The sequence below is a fragment of the Sturnira hondurensis genome, unplaced genomic scaffold, assembly GCF_014824575.4.
Source record: "Sturnira hondurensis isolate 20B ecotype Veracruz unplaced genomic scaffold, ASM1482457v3 Scaffold0006413, whole genome shotgun sequence".
Classification (NCBI taxonomy): Eukaryota; Metazoa; Chordata; class Mammalia; order Chiroptera; family Phyllostomidae; genus Sturnira; species Sturnira hondurensis.
The window spans coordinates 48,204,105-48,222,423 of NW_028079044.1; the positions used below are offsets into that span (position 1 = coordinate 48,204,105).

The window sequence follows — 18,319 nt, forward strand, 5'->3', positions numbered from 1 at the left end:
TTAAGTATCCACAGCATTAGACTTACCTGTCTCCTGAGCAGGATAACGACTTCAAAGGGTTTAAGCAGCCAGAAGGATTAACAGCTAAATTCGAACTGAGCTGTGGAGTTTATATGAGTTCTTAGTGAAAGATACAGGGGGTGGGGGTGGGACAGGCTTGATCACGCTACCTTAAATCCTCTGGGGGGCAAAAATGGAATAATAATCCTACCCAGACCTCGGGGCAGTGAAACAGGATCAAGTCCAGTAGAGAAGAACACCCCTGCTAGGTGCTGAGTGGAATCGTGAGCAGAATGACAAAGCGGTGATTCAGCGCGGATGGGAGCTCTCTTCTGACAGTAATTATGGGTGTTGAAGGAACAGAGGGAGATCACGAAGTGATGAGTTCCCCTTCCTGTTGTAAAGGTCTGGGAGCCAAGCATCACCTGCTGTGCGGGCCCATGGTCACTCTGCTCGTTCCTTTTAGCAGGTGCCCAGAGCAGACGAGGCAAGCCTGGCCCACGCTGCCTGTTTCCGTAAGGACTCAAAGGGGTTTGCGTTGTTAAACAGTCAAAAAAAAAATCAAAAGAATAGTGTGTAGTGACACGTTGAAATAATGTGAAATTCAAATTTCAGTGTCTATAAATAAAGTTTTATTGGCACATTCCACGCTCGCCCATTTGCGTTCTCTCCAAGGCTGCTTGTGCTGCCTCAGCAGACTGGACTGGAGCAGCTGTGCCAGGGGCCCTGTGGCCCACAAAGCCAGAGACACCGAGGCTCTAGGCCTTTACAGAAAGAGTTTGCCAACTCCTGGCCCAGAGATCCTGTGCAGTCAGACTCCTTCTGCTTGTGCCACCCAAGTTCAAGGTTGGTTTTTCTTGTCTGGGCTTCTGGAATTTTTGCTAACTTGCCACCTGCTACCACCCTTGGTTCCTTGAATGAATGTCCCTTGTATCAGCCACAGAGGTCTTTTTTTAAGCAACTTTGTTGAGGAATCACATGTACTCTCAAAGTTACCCTTTTGAAGTGTACAGTTCAGTGACTTTTACAATTTGACAAGTGGCATAACCATCACCACAATCTAGTTTCAGAATATTTTGACCAGCCCCAGGCACCCATCTGCTCTCCATCTCCGTAGGTTTGTGGGAGACAGTATCCCTCCTAAGCTCCTGCTTCTGCCCATGCCCCCTTCAGCGTTCTCCATGCAGAAGCCAGAGACCCCCTTTTTGTCACAAATCAGATCTTGTCACCCCTCTCCTCAAAGCCTCGCAGGGACTTCCCATCTGACTAACAGTAAAAGCAAAGGTCCTCATCATGGCCCAGGAGGCCCTTCCTGACCTACCCCCTGTTACTTCCCTGGTTTTGTCTCCTGCTCCTCTGGGCCACCCCCACTGGCCTGAGGCTGACCCACCCGGGGCCAGACAGTAGAGTGCAGGCGTGTTTCCCTACTCGATGTGGAGGCAGGGTACAAGGACAATTGGACTTCTCTCAGGGGGACCTCACCTTACACGTCTTCAGTGTGGGGAAGCCACTGGGTCCCAGGTCCACTGGAATTTCGGGCTCATTGTAGGAAAGAGATGTTATTAGGAACAATAGCTGCTCCCAGGAGTGTCTGTGATGTGACACTGTGAGCAGATTTGCCTTCTTTGTGTGAATGGAAAGGGATTTTCTCAGGGATATAAGTTTTAGGCTCTTTCTCGATCAGTCAGGCCAAGACTGGGGGTGGGGAAGTTCTGTGGGGGGAGGAGTAAGTGCTTGCAGAGTGGGTGCTATTCTTGTTACTGCAAAGTCAGCCACAGGCCTTGGCAGTGACAGATGTGGACCTCAGAGCTGGATCATGACCTTGAATCAGAAGAGCAGCCACCTACTCGGGGTCCTAGAGGTTACAAGCACTGTTTATGCAATGAATCCTGCCCGTGGGCATTATGATTCGCCTGCTGGCCAACTTTGTCCTTTGAACTAGAGCGTGCACTGGGGCAGCCTGGCTGGGGTTTTGTTTACTTCATGTACGTAGGGATTTTGAATGGGCCCAGGTAGCAGGTGCTGGTGATTCCCACCCCCAAATGTCCTCCGCCCACCTGCGCCCACCTGCAGTTGCACTAGACAGGTCTCAGTATGCTGACAGCCCCCCACCTCTATTGGCCATGTCTTCCTGACCCTCTGCCTTAGGGCTTTGGCACCTTGGAGTTTGCTCAGTTGTCTCACAGAGAAACCTGATGGAGAAAGACATTTACAGCCCTGGGGCCACACTCAACCCCAGAGGATCAGGGGTGAGTGGGTGAATGGCCCAGAAGACATTAGAGGGTTCCGGGTGGACTGAACCCCATCACCACATGGATTAGCTTACCCTGTACTGGCTTTCCCCCTCCCCAACCAACTCGTCTTACTATCTCAGTGCATCCTGAGATCATTTTCCAAATAAACTATCTGCACCCAACTTCTCATCTCTATTCTTGTGGCAACCCAATCAAGGCAGCCTGGCACGTGGGTACAAGATAGAGTCCAAACCTGTCACGGAAACTTTGCTCTGCGTTGGGTCCCAAGTTGTCTCTGCAAGGCAATCCGGATAATGACCTTTCAGGGTAGATAGTGTCCTCCCCACTTTACCGATGATAACTTAAGGCACAAAGATGTTAAGGGCCTCTCCGAGGCTCCCCACCCCGACTCCCTCTTCTTACGGGAAAACATCCCTTCCTGCTGTACTGATGATGGAGAGGAATCTGATGTGAGCTGCACTAGCCTCCACCCCGTCGACTCACAGTTACTCCGTGAGTCTTTCTTCCTAGTTGGTTTAGGAGATGCAGCATCTCCTAAGGAAGTCACGTGAGGACCGGGGACAGGGGGGCTTGGGCTCTGTTTGTGGCTTTTCCACTTACTAGTGTCTGATGGTGGGCAGGCCTCTGTGTTTCTGGACCTGGGTTTCCTCATCTATAAAATGAAAGCAATAATGTCTTAAAACTGTAATACCTGCATAACTGTGGCTGTTTCCCAGGAAATGTGCAACCCTTTGTGTTCGATTCTTTTCTTCCTCTGGTCTTTGCTCCGGCAACGTTTTCTTTCCTGCTCATGGTCTCCCTCTCCGCTGCTGCTTTTCCCGAATTTTACGGATGTATCCGCCTTCCTGCCACCAACAACAAACTGTCTTTTCTCACCACTCCAGGTCACCATCCAAGCACATAACACGCTACCACATAATCATTGAAATGTCTGTTTATTAATAAGTGGTGCAGTATTTACTTGTTTTAAGAGAGAACATAAAAAATCAAGTAAGAATTATTTGCATAATATATGGAAATCAACCTATTAAAGTTGTTCAAATATTGGACAGAGCCAGAATATAAAGGACACGTACAATTTAAAAATTACAGGAAATGATATTATAAAGAACACTAAAGGCCACTTGTGGAATGTTCCCATGGAAGCCGGAATGTGAAGAAAGCCTGCTTAGAGCATGGAGACAAATTCAGGGAGCGAGGCGCCAGAATTCTATGCCGTCAAAGGGGGTTAAAGAAATTACAATCCAAAACCAAATACAGTGGGTTTGTTTTCCATCGCTGCTACATTAGAAAGAGGATCAAGAAAAAGAAGAGCCATATCCTGTCGAAAGCAACACAGAGAGCACTTTTCTCATTAAACCAGGGAATGACTGACAAATCGGAGGAAGGTGGCCCAGCCTCCTACGGCGATTTTCAAGATAGCGCAGAGCCTGCTTCCTGTCTCCAGCAGCAAAATCTTTGACACTTGACAAAAATGGATCCACCAGTCATGGAACTTGGCCTCTAACCTGGGCTCATAACCTTCACAGGCAGAGAGTGGAGCTGCTCTCCCCTCCCTTGAAAAAGGGTTCAGTGGGGAAGAAGCACCCCATTGCCAGACCAGGTTGGCCTCCCCTGGAAACCTCCGTCTTTTACACCGAGAAAGAGAAACACAGCTGTTCTGAGAGTTCGGCCTCGCACAGTGTTTTGAAGACTCACCTGTTTCCGCAGCTTTTCAAAGACCTGAAATAAAGGTACAACCTAGAGACAAAAGTGATCCGAGTCACGAGGGACATTTGAACTTGTTTGCTTAGAGCAATGACAGATCTGTCAGGGCTGAGAACAAGGGGTGCTTATGGGGTTACCTGCAGCTACACAGAACTCCAAGAGCTCATGGCGCCAACATAAACCAGATAATTTAGGTGGATTCTTTTCTGCCACGGACAGCTGGAGTGTGGAACCACTCAGAGGGACAGACAGGACCCGCTGGACAGCCAAGTGGAGCGGCCATCGCCAGAATCTCTCTCATCTCCCGGGAAGCAAGGGGTCTGTGATCGCTGTACTGTAAAGCTGACTAGGCAGAGGGGGGCAGGGGAGAATGAGCTTTGGAGGTTGGCAGGCTTTGGTTATGATTCCATCTCTACTCTTCTACTGAGTGAGCTCTGGCGAATTATCCTCCCTCTCAGCTTCAGTTTCCTTACCTACAGGATGGCGACAATGCCCCTCCCCCAGGGGGTTGCCATGAGGATTGCATGAAATCGAGAGAGAGAACTATGGCACTGCAGAACTATGACACTCATAACGGCAGCTTAGGGTCTGTCTCTCTGCCCTTCCCCGGCCTCCATCTTGTGGGCAGAGAAGAGCGAAATACTGAAAACAAAACAGGCTCAGCTCTCAGGACTCTGAGGCACCAAATTTTTGTTCACTTGACAAATCTAAGAGGAATTACAAATGTATCCCTAAGCGTTGGGCTAGGCTTTCGACTGCTTAATTATGTTACACTCAGGTTATTTGTATATAGAGCTCATTTTGACTTATTTCACCCTGGAACTTGTTTTAACCCCATAGCAGTGCTATGTGGAGGCTAAGAAGACTTCGGTAGGAACCTGTCTTTAAAATCAGAGGGTCAACAACCACTGTCTGAAAAACTGACCGCTTTTCTGTGTCTTCGGAGCTTCTGGTTCAGTCTGATTCAGGAGAACTGGACTTCCTGCTACTGGGGTGTTAACAAGGGCTGTTGGGGAGCTGGCCACATTCCAGCAAATCTCTTCCAAGAGCAAGATAAGGGGAAACTACTATGGAAATCCACATTTGAGCCAACAGAGGCCTGTTTGCGTCCTAAAGCAATTTTCTAATTACCCCAAAGTAAAATGTCTTACACTGAACTCCGTTTGCTTCTTTGCAGCTTTTGGTGAAGACCTTAGAGATCCCGGCTGTGACCTGCACAAAACGGGCCTTCTCTGGGACAGTGCAGGAACCTAGCTGTGTTCAGGCGAGACCCGAGATCCCAGCACAAAAGCAGAACTGACAACTTGGGGTCACATGCACCTCAAAAAATCACATCCCGTATTCTAAATCAAACCCACCAATATTTTTAAAAGGAAAAATCCTATTAAATTGGCTTATAGAAGAGGATACCACCTGAGGCATGATTCTGGAGCTGAGTGAGCCCAAATAACAGGCCAAAGAGCTGAACAAGTCCAAACTTGGCGGGGCAAGGAGGGGACAAAGTAAAGGGGTCAGAAGAGTGGAGGGAAGGGGGAGAAGAAATGCTGTCATCTTGTAAGCATAAGATTATCAATTATATTCCAGAAGAGTCCAAAAGAAGTCCCAACAAATGTGTCTGAGTTAGCAGTGTCCAGAGTGGGCAGCAAGGTTTCCCTCATCTCCTGGGCCCGACAGCAATACTTGGTTCTCACTGTTATTTTAGTTTCGTTCTCCCTGTTATTTTAGTTTCGTTCTCCAATGTCTGGACCAGATGCCAGGAGGCCTGGGTTCTCTAGTCACTCTGCGACCCCAGTCACGCTGTCCTCACCAAGTGTGATTCTCGGTGCTCGAGCCTCTGCTTCTGCGTGATCAGGGTTTCCTCTTGCTCTGAGCATTCAAGAGTCTATGAAGTTCTATCTCCCTGCATCTGTGCTAATGAAGCACACTAGTCACAGCTTTCCCACAGGCATGCTGAAGTGGAGGCTGTTAAAGCCTGTGAACAAAAGCCCCTGGGGACAGTTGGAACAAGCTTGAATACTTCTTCTGGGAGTCCTCTAGCCCCTGGAGGGTGGTGTCTGACAGACGTCATGGCCCGGCCTGATTTTCCTAAAGGAAGCCACCAGTGCCTTTACATTGAATGGTTTCTGTCACTCGGCCTTTCCCTTTTGCAAATCACCCTCCAACAGAACAGTGCAATCCCTGGTATTGTATGTCCAGTGGGACGGCTACGACCCCGCCTCTGAGATCCAAGAGGCCTTCTCTTCATTCCGGCATCCCCAGTCTCATTTTGATGGAAAAGTAAACATTTTTATTTGTAAAGATGTACTTATTCGAAAAGCAATGGTGTAAGTGCCTGATTTTGTTATGTTATAATTCGGATTGTATCTCCGCCACTTTTTATGAAAACAAACAAACAAACCAACAATGGTGTAAATTTAGAGTTCAAAATTAATACCAAAGATGGAGGCAGTGGAGTCCCCACTATAGTAGAGGAACATGTTTGACAGTCCCCAGTATATGGCTGTCACTGTACTAGGTGCTTCCTATATATTGATTGTCTCATGGAAAAATCCAAACTGGTCGGAAAAGTCCGACACTTTTCAATGTCTTGAAACTCAAGTTACTTCCAGGTCACCTCTAGATCCTTCCTGCCTCTCTGACACTTCCATTACAGTTTTCCAAAACTGCTAAAGCTATGCAGGTAGCCCGGTTTCCAACACGTTCTAACCTCGGGCATCAGTGAGTTGCTACCTGCCGCCTTGTTTAGGGGACTGTTGGCTCAGTTTTGAATAGTATAATATCAGTAAGACAAGAAATTGGGATTGATTGGGATACAAAGAACGGACTTATAGTCCTTTAAAAAGTTCCTCTTGAAATAAGCAAGCCTTCAGGGACTAATAAAGATATGAGGAAATTCTTAAGGATACTGGAGTTCAGAAAGCGAAGAAAGTCCCCATGGTTCTAGACGCCTTGGAAGCATTCTCACAGAAAACAAAGACCAGCTACATGGCATCTTCCTGGGAAGGCCTGGCGCGTCGCTCTCCAAGGTGCAATCCACTTTCCAGAGCACTGGATGGATTTCTCCTCTGCCCCAGGGGAATCAGATCAGCTCCTCCTCCTGTGCAGAGTCACACCTTTCTCTTGAGATAGAGGCTGTGTCTTGGCTGGTACAAGCTGCTCTTGGTCAACATGCTGAGATGAAAAGCAGCTCAGCTGTTTGCCTGAACTCAGCCCTAGTAGGGATTGAGAGAGGAGGCGTTCCCCCACCCCACACCCAAGAACCTTCCCAGGTCTCCAGAACCTTCTTCTTGTACATCTTATCTGAAGCTATCAAGTCCAAAGCATTGAACCCAAACTCAAAGTCCCCACTCAATCCACTCATTCTTCCCTTGGTTGTACTGTTTTGATGCAGAAGTTTTGCTCTCAATTTCTTCCATGCTCAGTCTTCCAATGATTCCAAGCGAGAAAGCATTCCTGTCTGTATAGAGTTGTCTTCAGTGATGAAATCAGATTACTTGCCATTCTAGGCAGACATTATTAGAAGGAAGCTCTGATATCTGCAGCCACCAAATTCCTAGTTTTTTGATGGCAGGAACTGTGGTTTTCTTAGTTCTGGATTTCAAGTGCATTGCTCAGTGCCTTGCAGCTTCATATATCTTGTAAATGAATAAGTGAATGTTTTTATTACATTGTCCTTACAGTGGCATCGAATTATGAAAATGGTCTCGGCGAACTATGAATGGATCCTGTTATATTAGGATTTTCTACAAGTAATTTTTCTTTCAATTTACAGTGCCTAAGAGCTGCCTTGCACAAAATAGGCACAGCGTAATGCGTAGCTGTCGATCAATTAGCTCATTTTGAACTGTATGTAGTATACCTTGGGCCTTTTTAGATATGTTTTAATGAAAACCAGAGCTTCGTGATATCAATGTCATGTCTAATAAGTTTAACTCAGTTTTCAGAGTTATGGAGTAGGACTTTTTCAATTGGGGGGGGGTTTCTCTCACAATTTTTAAAGCCTTTTGAGTGTGTGTGTTTCCTCGTGTGCTGGTGTGTGACATCAGAACGTGCACTTGGTCTCAAGTACTTCCTGCTCAGCCCAATAAAACCCCCTTCACTACCCTTTGGAAAGTAGATTTAACTCATTCTTCTTGATCCCGCTAAAACATGACCTCTCAAAATTTTCATATTACTTGGGACACACAGAGACTGAAGCCATAGAGTGAGATCATAGTTTCCCTGAAGAAAATCATTCCTAGTTTTTATGATGGAATTAACTTGTCACCATTTCAGGGGATTCTGGCCAAACTGCAGTGTCCTGGGCAAACTTCAGAACCACGGGCATTTACCTGAAGTGGCATAATCTTCATGTCATTAACCAGTTCTGTTGGATTATCGCAACAGACCATGCTGTTCTTTTGTCTGACAAAAAGATTGTTGTAGAAGCACGCCCTTTCTCCCCAGAACTCAGGTTCAATCCTAGACCTTGAACTTCTTCATCAGTGCCAGCCACATTGGTGATGTTGTCCAGGGGCAGGCAAAGGGAGCAGGTTTGGTTTGCTTCTCTGGAATATCTATATGTATTTTTAATTTTTACTGCATTGATATAAAATATTATTATCATAGTATCCAGAAAATTACATACATATATTTTTAAAGGGGATATCAAAGCAAACTATTCCAGGTCCTTTTCTTCTTTTTTGTGTTCTTAGATGGGGAAAAATAGCTCTTAAGAGTCTTATCACTTATTCATTCATGAAAAATGTACTTGGCCTTTGCATTGACAATGACAACATACTACATGGCAGAGACATGGTGGTAAGAAACACAAGCCAACCCCTGCCATCCTGGCCTTAGGCTCCCACAGGGAAGCTACCTGCCACCTGTGGCTTGGGAAATAATTGCATCTCCCATCCTTTTAGGTTGTTAGAAGAACCTAAGGCAGTCCTGTGACTCTGGGTCCCTGGTAACTATTGTTAGCTTGAGGATGAGAAAGCCTCACTTTGAGGTCCTGGAGAATGCATCTTTTTGTAAGATGCTAAGGCTACTAGGTCCTGCAAGAATATTTGTAAGTTAGGGAAAATAAGGGGTGCCTGTGTGGAGTGTGTGATTCATTCTCTGTTTTTGTTGTTGCTATTTCAAAGAACTCGTGTGTGTAAAGAAGAACATAATGACATATCAGGGGTGTCCAACCTTTTGGCATTTCTGGGCCACACTGGAAGAAGAAGGTCTGTCTTGGGGCACACACTCAATACACTGCGACACATAAGCACAAAATAATCTCAGTGTTTTAAGTAAATTTAGGATTTTGTGTTGGGCCACAGTCATAGCCAACCTGAACTGCATGCGGGCCAGTGGCTGCAGGTTGGACACCTCGGTATGGTAGGTGGCTCAGTCATTTCTGGTAAAAGATTCTAGGAAGGTCAGAATCAAGAACCAAGGCCTAGGGAAGGGGCACAGGATTTCTTAGGTTAGTAACCCAAATGGCACTTTCAGGCGTACTGCAGGGAGCTGTGAGGAGGACCAAGTGACCCATGCCCTTTGCCCTTCAGATGGCTGGAAGCCACTGGCAAACCACAGGGGCGGGGGGTTTCACGTCCGAAGTGCTTGATCATTCTGGTGTACTTCCCACCACAGACTTCAGGGTCCACACCCATCCATTCACAGGACTCTCTGTGTAAAACACCCTTTCTACCTCTCATACTGCCTGCCCTTGGCCAAGGACTCAAGGCTTTGGTTGCAAATGCCAAAGGTCAGGGACTAACCCTTCATTATCACTGTGTTCTAAGCCTTTTGTATGGTACCTGTTGACTTATAGGAAGTGGTTCCTCTCCCCCTCAGAGTACAAGGCCACTGCATTAGGTAGTGATGAAACCGTCAACCAGGTCTGTCAGAGCTGTGATGACAAGACTCTGGGGATGCACATCAGTGCACCTATATGGAGACATTTGTTTAGACCACTTCAATCATCTTGATGGTTACCATGGTGACCATCCACAACCAGTGCTGGGAGATGTGTGCCAAGGGTGAGATAATCACACTGCAGAGGAGTCATTTGGCTAATCAAGCCCGAACCTAATAGAAACCTTCCCTACCAAAGTATTTCAGAGAGTAGCATCATCTCCTAAGGGGCCACAGCTTGTTAGCTCATTAAACTTGTGCCTTGTAGAGCAGTGTCTTCCAGGCCGTGTGCTCATGCCTCAGCTAGTCTTATGGTTACGTGCGGCTTAAAGATCTAGAAGAGTAGAAATAGATGGTTCTGGAAATTCTGCCCATGTGCATGTTAATAATGTTGTAGCTTTCTTGTATTTTTTTCTGGGTCCCAAATACACTGCATCAGTAAGCACATTTTGCAAATAAAAGCTGGCAACCCCTCCCCCTGGATAAGTTGTGCGGTCAGTGCTTTCTACACAGCGTAGAGTACAGGTGTCTTGGCACCATTTCAGGGACCCGTTGCATAATGGGGAGGAGTGGTGTGGTCAGAGGAGACCAGGTAATGGCGTGAGTCAGATGACTGGGCTCAGAGTTCCAGCTCTCCCGGGGACAATGGAGTAGTCCCCAGCATGTCACTCTACCTGAGCCAAAGGTTTCTCAGCTTTACAAAGAGGGATACAGACCAGATAAGTCCTGTGCCCTTTGATGCCAATTTCTAGTTGAGATGGATCTTTTGTCTAAGTATCACGGCAGGGATAGGAGTTGGAACCTCATTTTGAAGGCACTAAAACTTAGCTGCTGCACAGAGGGGCACCCCACTTCTGATAAGTTTCACAATCCTTGGCTACATGAATTGGGAACTTTTCAAACCTGTGCGTGTGAGTGTTTTCTCCCTGCCAATTCATAACTCATCCAAAATGCTACACTGGGAATATCACCACTTTTTTACAGGTGAGGAAACTGAGGCATTACAGTAGCCAAGGGCAGACCAGCTGAGGTCGTTTGAGGGCTTTTAGAAGGTTTTGTCAGTTTTTGCCTTAATAAAATAATTTCTAAGATTCTTGGTTTTGGAGACATGAGAATACCTCACTCCTAACATCTTAGCTCAGGAGGCAGCCTCATTGGTATGCAATGTGTTTCTGTTGACAGCATTATTTGCTTGCTTTGTAAAACAATTGATCAATCATTGGCATGTGTTACAGAAAGATGTGGTGATCCGGGAAATAAGTGAAACTACTTCCCTGCTTCCCTAACCAAAACCCAAACCCGCCAACCAGACAGACAAACAGAACAGTGCATCATTAATTTCTCCCTGTACTGGCCCAATCGGGAGTAAGAGTGAGAATGGCAGGTAAGTGTGCGTCCTAGAAGACGTTAGCAGTGCCATTTATATAGTGTAGAGTCATGCAAACCATGCGTCAGAGGAAGCGGCTTCACTGTGGTGACAGGGGGGACAGGCCATGACAAGGCCCTGCCTGGGGGGCCATCACGCACATGCACGTGTTGATGCAGCCACCGGTGACCTCACTGGTAGGTGACGGGTGTGAGAGCAAGTGAGTTATACAAAGTCTGTCTACATTACAAGGAGGAGTCAGCCCATGACCCCCTTTACATGGGCTTGTTGGAAGGGGTCCACATGGAATCAGAAATCCCGTCCCCCGTGGACGACGGTGGCATGGAGCCACTGGGGGTGAAGGGGTCTGTGTCGGTGTCTGTCTCACCCTCGGCGAGGTACCGTTTCTCCCTCATCCAGCTCGAGCCCCCACTCGGGCCAAACACGTCATCTCTGTCTTGGGAGATGCTGAAGCCACTTGGAGACCGTTCCAGCTCCTCGTGGTTGACCGACATCAGGGACAGGGGTGTGTCGCTGTCCCTCGTGATGCTGCGTCTCTGCCGAGGGGAGACCCGGTCCGAGCAGGGGTCAGCCGGGGACGGGTGGCTCCCCCGGGAGTCGAGAAGAGTCAAGATGGGCAGGACAGTGGGCCTTTCCATAGACGGTGCTGTTGAGGAGTGGAGGGCTGCTTGAACCTTCCCAGAGCTGGGTCCCCCTCGGGGCAGGTTCACGGGGCCATGGGCAAGGAACCCACAGGGGCTGACTCTATCGATGGGCACCTGCTGGAAGCTGTAGGGGGCCTCGGCGGGGCCAGTTTCGGAGTAACTGCAAAGGATGGTTTTCAAGTCAGGATCCCTGTTGTCCCCTTTCTTCTCCCCCTCGGCCGGTGAGGGTGTCCCCTTGGTGGGGTCGTACTCCGTGACATGCACCTGCAGCCGCTCCACGTGTTGCATGTGCATGTCCACGAGGAAGTCCAGTTTCTTCCCCATGTCGTGAACCTGGAAAACATGAGGAAGCAGGAATCACTGCTTTGTCTGCGGGCGGGAACACTATCATTATCTCTGTTTTGCAGGTGAGGAAACTGAGGCACTAACGGACGAAGGAACTTGTCAAAAGTCACAGCTGGTAAATGGAAAGGCTGAGATTTTTTAAAATATAAATTAAATTTTAAAATGAAAAATGATATTCTTGATAGGCCAAAAAATAATAATCACAGAACTTTCTCTCCCCTCTCCTGTACAGATCCAAGCTGGGGTTGAATGAAGTGAAGGGGCGGACGGGCATCCTAGTGGAACTCGGCGGCACCGTTTAGCCAGTATAAAGTCTGGCAGGCCAGGCCGCAGGATCCAGGGGATGGGGGGAGAGGACGAACAGTTTCTAAGGGACCACCACGAAGCACATGAGAATAGCGGTGACCATCGGTTGAGGGCCGACTGTATGGCAGCTACTACTCCTTATGTAATAAGGAGTAATAAGTAATTCTGTAATTCCCAGATGCCCACTCATTTGATTTCCACGGCAGCCTGAGGAAGTATTCAAATCCCCCCCTTACAGATGAGGACACCGAGGCTCAGGACCGTCCACTCCTGTGCATGTGATCACCCAGCCAGTAAGTGTGAAATCGGGGACTGAACCTCCACATCTGTTTTTGGAAAGGTAGCTACTCCTGTACATCACTGACCTCCAGGGAAGAAATGACTTTGGGACACACATTTTCTGTACGGGTCCCTTAGTGAGGGAAAGGGACGTCTTACCTGTCTTTCGACTTTCACAAACTTCCCCATCATGCTTTGGTCTTCAGTTTCTGACGTGGATGCCCTGGCCACATAGGGTTCGTTCCTAGGAAAGAGCCAACGGTCCTGTGAGATTGCTCCCCTACTTTTGCTTTGCAAGGTCGTTGCGGCTCGGCTGGCCGTGTTCCCTGGAGCCAGTATCCCCACGCTCGTCCTTGTGCCCCCACCCCCAATTCTGGAGGCCAGTTTATGGTGATGGAGGGAGCCTAGACTTTGGGTGGTGAGCACACATGCAATACACAGGTGATGTAGCATAGAATTGTCCACTTGAAACAGATAATGTTATTGACCAATGTCACCCCAATCAATTTAATAAACAAAGGAAGCGTAAACTCGGGTGGAGGGCTTTCTGAGAGATGCTCCTAGCTCATCAGGGCCTATAAAAGGAAAACCTTCAACCTGGAGAGAGCAAAGCTGCTTTGCGGGGGGAGCGAGCTCTGAGCTCAGCCTGGAACAATGGTGTGGGGGCCCCGCCAGCTGATTTCCTTCCCCAGCTTCCTTCGGGGGTGACAGTCCACCCCTCACAGTGACTATGCAGGAAAAACCAACACAGCCGACCAGGAACGCCTCGGGTCCTCCTAACATGAAGTATTCTTTTGGATCCAATAAAACCCACAAATGTCCTCACGTTTTATCAAAGAGAAACCATCATTTTCACATTCAATAACCATGAAAAATGCGTCCCCCCACATGGTATGGGTAAGGGAGCAGGAAGTCTCTTGCTCAGAAAATGGCCACAAATCAGAACAGCCTTCGGACTCTTTCTATTTTATCTGGGGGACTGGAGACCTCACCCAACCACAGAGGAACCACTGAGATCTGGGGCGGGGACACTCCTCGGACCGTGGCCCCGCGTGGCCTGTCCGTAAGTACCCACAGACCCCACCTGGGAGACTGCTGGGATGGGTAGGTGAACGCTGTCCCTTTCTGAGACTTCTTGTGTTTTGGAGTAGAGGGCGGTCCAGGGGTGAAAATCATATCTATTCTGGAAGAGAGAACACAAGGAGGAACATTAAATGACAAAGATCCACACTACAGAGAGGAAAGCCATTCATTCTGATCCCTCTTGAGTCAGGTATGGACTTGGAATATAGAACTAAGGAGACAAAGGAGGGCGGGGACAAAGAGAGAAAGGAAAAAAGAATTTATCACCTCAATACATTATTTTTGGCCCAGTGGTGCAGAGGGGGACAGAGAGCTAAACCGCTGAGACGAGGAGAGGGTGCACTTCCTTATTTCTTACAGGAAATGTCATGTGTGCGGCAAGCCCATCTGGTCTTCCAGCTTGTTTACGCCTCCCCAAAACACCCAAGTCGGCGTTTTTTCCCACGAAACCCTGGGCTCTGTTCTCAGCTCCGCAGATCTCTGCTGCTCAGCAGGCTTCTCGGCCACTAGGGGCTTGGCTCTGACCCTGGCGCCACACCCTGCTTCCTCTGCTTCGTGGGGCAGCGGCTCCCTATCAGTGCTGCTCTGAATGCAACAAGAGACGGATGTCCCCATGGGCTGCAGAGCTGAGAAGGGCCAGGACGTGAGAGCAGCCCTGAAGGCTCATCACAGGCCCAGGACCACGAAGACTACGCACCCAGAAGCAGCCATGGCTTGCTCGCTGTCTGTAGACCCAGTTGTCCCTCTCCTGACTCCACCGGGGACTGGGTGTCCTTTCCTTTCTCTCTCGCCTCTCAGTGCCAGTATCGGTGGCACTGGGGCCATGCAATTTGTCATCCAGGCAGTCAGCCTTCAGCCAGGGCTCACAGAAACTCATTTGCCAGATAAAGATCTAAAGGTGTAAAGGTCCACTTGACATTCAGAAGGGCCAATATTCTGCAGTGGGTGCACCCTGGACGTCATGTTCCTCTGGTCTCTCCGAGAGCCATATGCACACAAGTAACTGTTAGGCTCAGAGCTTGTTCACACGCCCATTCGTTAAAAAGGCACTGGGCACTGACTGTGTGCCCGCCACCACGCTGGGTGGTCACAGCTGGTATTTCAGTTGGAGGTAAAACAAGGTCACCAATAAGCATTCCTGCAACCCGTCGGCATTGTTAGCTTCCGACCCGTTATATGTGATGGTCCTAGTAACCCTGCGGGACACCCCAGTGAGGAAATATTATTCAAATATTATTCGGGTGAAGAGACCAAGGTCCAGAGGGGACCTGACTCATGTCCATTGGAAATTGCAGAGAAGGAGCTTCGAGTAGGGCTTCGTTTTCCAACTTCGGTTCTAGGATTCCTGGCGGCATATTCTCCTTTATTTTTTAAATGGTTTTCCTTTAAAAAAACATGTTACAATTCATGAAAGATTCACTAAATCTAAGAAGTAGGAAAACACCACACGTGGACTCATCATGTGCTTTACAGCCCCAGGGATCCATCGGGGGCCACCCCGCTCCTGTCTCTGGGCCCCTAAGGGGACAGTGTGTGTCGTGTATTTCTGAGTAAATGTCTGTGTGTGTGTGTTTGTGGTCATATTGTACATTGTATTAATATTCCTGCGAGATCTAGTAGGCAGAGTATGTGTGTATGTATACACATAATGATGTATAAATGTAAATATAATTTATATATTTATACTCATACATCTATGTATGCACATGTATAGTATGTATATCTGTCTCTGAGTGTATTATTAGTTTGTCGTCATGAACAGATTCCCAGATCATACAATTTTTTCACCTGTCTATATTTTGTAAAGGTCATGTGATGGCTACATAACCTTAATGAGAGCAGGCACTGTTCTTTCCTTCACCATTATTTTATAACTGAGGAGGTGCGGCTGTTAAAAAGAACACGAGCTTTGCAACAAGCGAACCTGTTTGAACATTCCAGCTGTATCACCTGCTAGCTGGGTAACAAATTTTGGGTGAGTCCTTTGCCCTCCGAGCTTTGATTTTCTCCATGGTAAAATGGTGCCTGTAATGCACCACCTTACGGGGTTATGAGGAATTAGACACACGTAGGCAGAGCACCCAGTGGTCAAGAAAAATGGTGGCAACTAGTTGGGTATTGATGCTGTTTCCCTATTTTTGCTATTAGAAATAAGACCTGATGCATGTTTTTTCAATATGTTGAAAAATTTATATTTAGAAATAGCCAGCTGGACGCTTATTTAGGTGGTTCCAATTTTGCTGACAACCTCCAAAGCATCGTAGTCAGGGGCCAGTGGGACATATGCTTTCTGGCCATGAGGCCTCATTGGGGTGTTGACCTTGGCCGCACCAATGTCACAGAGCTTTCTCCCAGCTGGTCTGATCTGGAGCTGGTTGGCTCTGACATGCACAAGGTTGGATGGACATACTTGTTCTTAAAATTTCTCCTCTGTGTTTTGGATTCTTTCTGAATGCCTTTCGCTCTCCGTTCTCAGGGTCAGCAGGTGGATTCCTTAGCAGTCTGGGAGCACAGTCCTTCTGAATGTGACTGTCTTACCTCGTCTGAAGGTACTTTATCCTGGAAAGCATGTCAAGGTGTCCTGCAGAATACTGCTCAATCACATCTTTCACATCGTAAGGCCTCAAGGTCTCCTTGAATTTTTTTTTGTAGAGACGGAATTGTAAAATTCTGTAAGGTGAAGTAGAGACATTTGAGTGTTGTGCATAGAGACTGGAGGAAACTATAATCCAAGACAAGCAAACTCAGGGGCGGCAGGGGAGAAAAGAACCAAAGAGAAAAGGACTTGAAGTTCTGGTTCCTGGTCCTGCTCTAGCCTTTCAAACCACACAGCATAGGCTGGGTAGAACCTCTCCTGCGGGACCACCTCCCTTCAGTCATTTGCGGAAGAAACAAAATCACAGTAACCCCAAGAGCTAACGTTGACTGAGGATTCATTTCAGACACTGAGCTAAGCATTTCATGAACAATCTGCTGATAGACTCCTTTGTGGATGGGGACACTGTGGCTCCGAGAGCTTCAGCGGCTGCCCAGGGTCGTTTGCTCATCACGTCAGAGCCATCCTCACACTCTGGGCTGCATCTGCCGAGGCCGTGCCCTGCATTACAGTGTGGCGCTGCCTGCTGTCCATTTGAGGATAGATGATGTCTCTCTTTCTGAATAGTCTCTTCAATGCTTTGGCTTGTAAGCTCCTAATAAAAAAGAGAAGCTAGCTTCTGTTCCCCAAGTTCCCCAAGTTCCCCAGAACTCATAGATGGCAAACCCTCACCTCCATCTTCCTGGGAACCAATAACATCATCCCAGATGGCTAATGCTCCTTGCCAACCCCATCCTGAGATCAACTCCCATTGCCACGGCATCAACGAAACCCCCTAACCCCAAGTCAGTGCTGGGAACCACTACAGACCCAGGCCTCCCCGGACCCCCATCTAGTGCATTCAAAGTGCATTTTCTTTGTCGTAGCTCATGGCTCCAGCCTCTAAACACTATTTGACATATTGATCAAACTATCCAGTCACCTTGCCATCCTTTCCAACCTCGTGCCATTTAATGAGCCTGCCCTTTGCATCACTCCATCTAACTTAGGCGTCAGAGCTACGGCTGGGAGGCCCGGCCTGGCCCACTGCCTGTGTTTGAAATTAAAGTTATGCCGAAACACAGCCACAGCCAATCTCTTACATACTGTCTACGGCGCCACAAAGTCAGAGTTGGGTACATGCGACACAGACCTGTGGACCACAAAGCCAAAAATATTGATTATCTGGCTCTTCACAGAAGAAGTCTGCCCACCCTGGACTAAGACACCAGTGAAGATGCCACAAAGGACAGGGCAGAAGCCAGACCGCGGAGCGTCCCAGGGGAGGGAGAGACCCCTCCAGGGTGTCACACACTCATCCCCAGGACTCTGAACAAGGCCATTCACCCAGCTGCCGGCAGTCATGTCCTGTCCAGCCGTGTCTCGGTCATAGTGCACGTGATGGTGTCATGAGAAAGCAGGGCCGCCCGAGGCTTAGCCGAGGCCACATAGTGTAACGCTCCTGTGTTTCCCCATCAGTCGCACTGGGAACCTTGCTGGACACACCACGGCTACTTCTGAGAGACCCAGCGTATTTCTAGAACTCACTGCCGCCATTGTGGGGTTCTTAAAAGCCCATATCCTGATCAAAGTTTTCTTTCAGGAGTGGCATATTTTTATTTTCTTATGGAATTCTAAAGCAAAACAAATGAACATAGCCACGGGGGATTACAGTCTCGTCCGATACAGACAAAAAAATCCAAAATTGATTATCTTGTTAAAAATTCTGTATCAAACGAAGTAGATGGATGAAGAGAGATGAAAAGCCATTTTGAGTAAGAGGCCTACCCAGGAAGAAACCCCCATGTCATGACACGCACCCCCCCATCCACAACACCCTTTAAAATAAATGGAG

At 48.0% G+C, this 18,319-nt stretch overlaps 1 protein-coding gene across 1 annotated transcript in view; it reads right to left on the bottom strand.

Moving 5' to 3' along the window:
• Window positions 1-5,671: 5,671 nt before the first annotated feature.
• KCNQ3 (potassium voltage-gated channel subfamily Q member 3) overlaps window positions 5,672-18,319 on the bottom strand; it is a 191,236-nt gene continuing 178,588 nt past the window's right edge. Inside the window, exons 12-15 of the mRNA XM_037048566.1 lie at window positions 16,428-16,559; window positions 13,891-13,989; window positions 12,966-13,050; window positions 5,672-12,209 (exon numbers count right to left, since the gene is read on the bottom strand). Coding sequence (XP_036904461.1) covers window positions 11,487-12,209; window positions 12,966-13,050; window positions 13,891-13,989; window positions 16,428-16,559 — 1,039 coding nt within the window. The 3' untranslated portion in view covers window positions 5,672-11,486. The remainder of the gene's footprint in view (window positions 12,210-12,965; window positions 13,051-13,890; window positions 13,990-16,427; window positions 16,560-18,319) is intronic.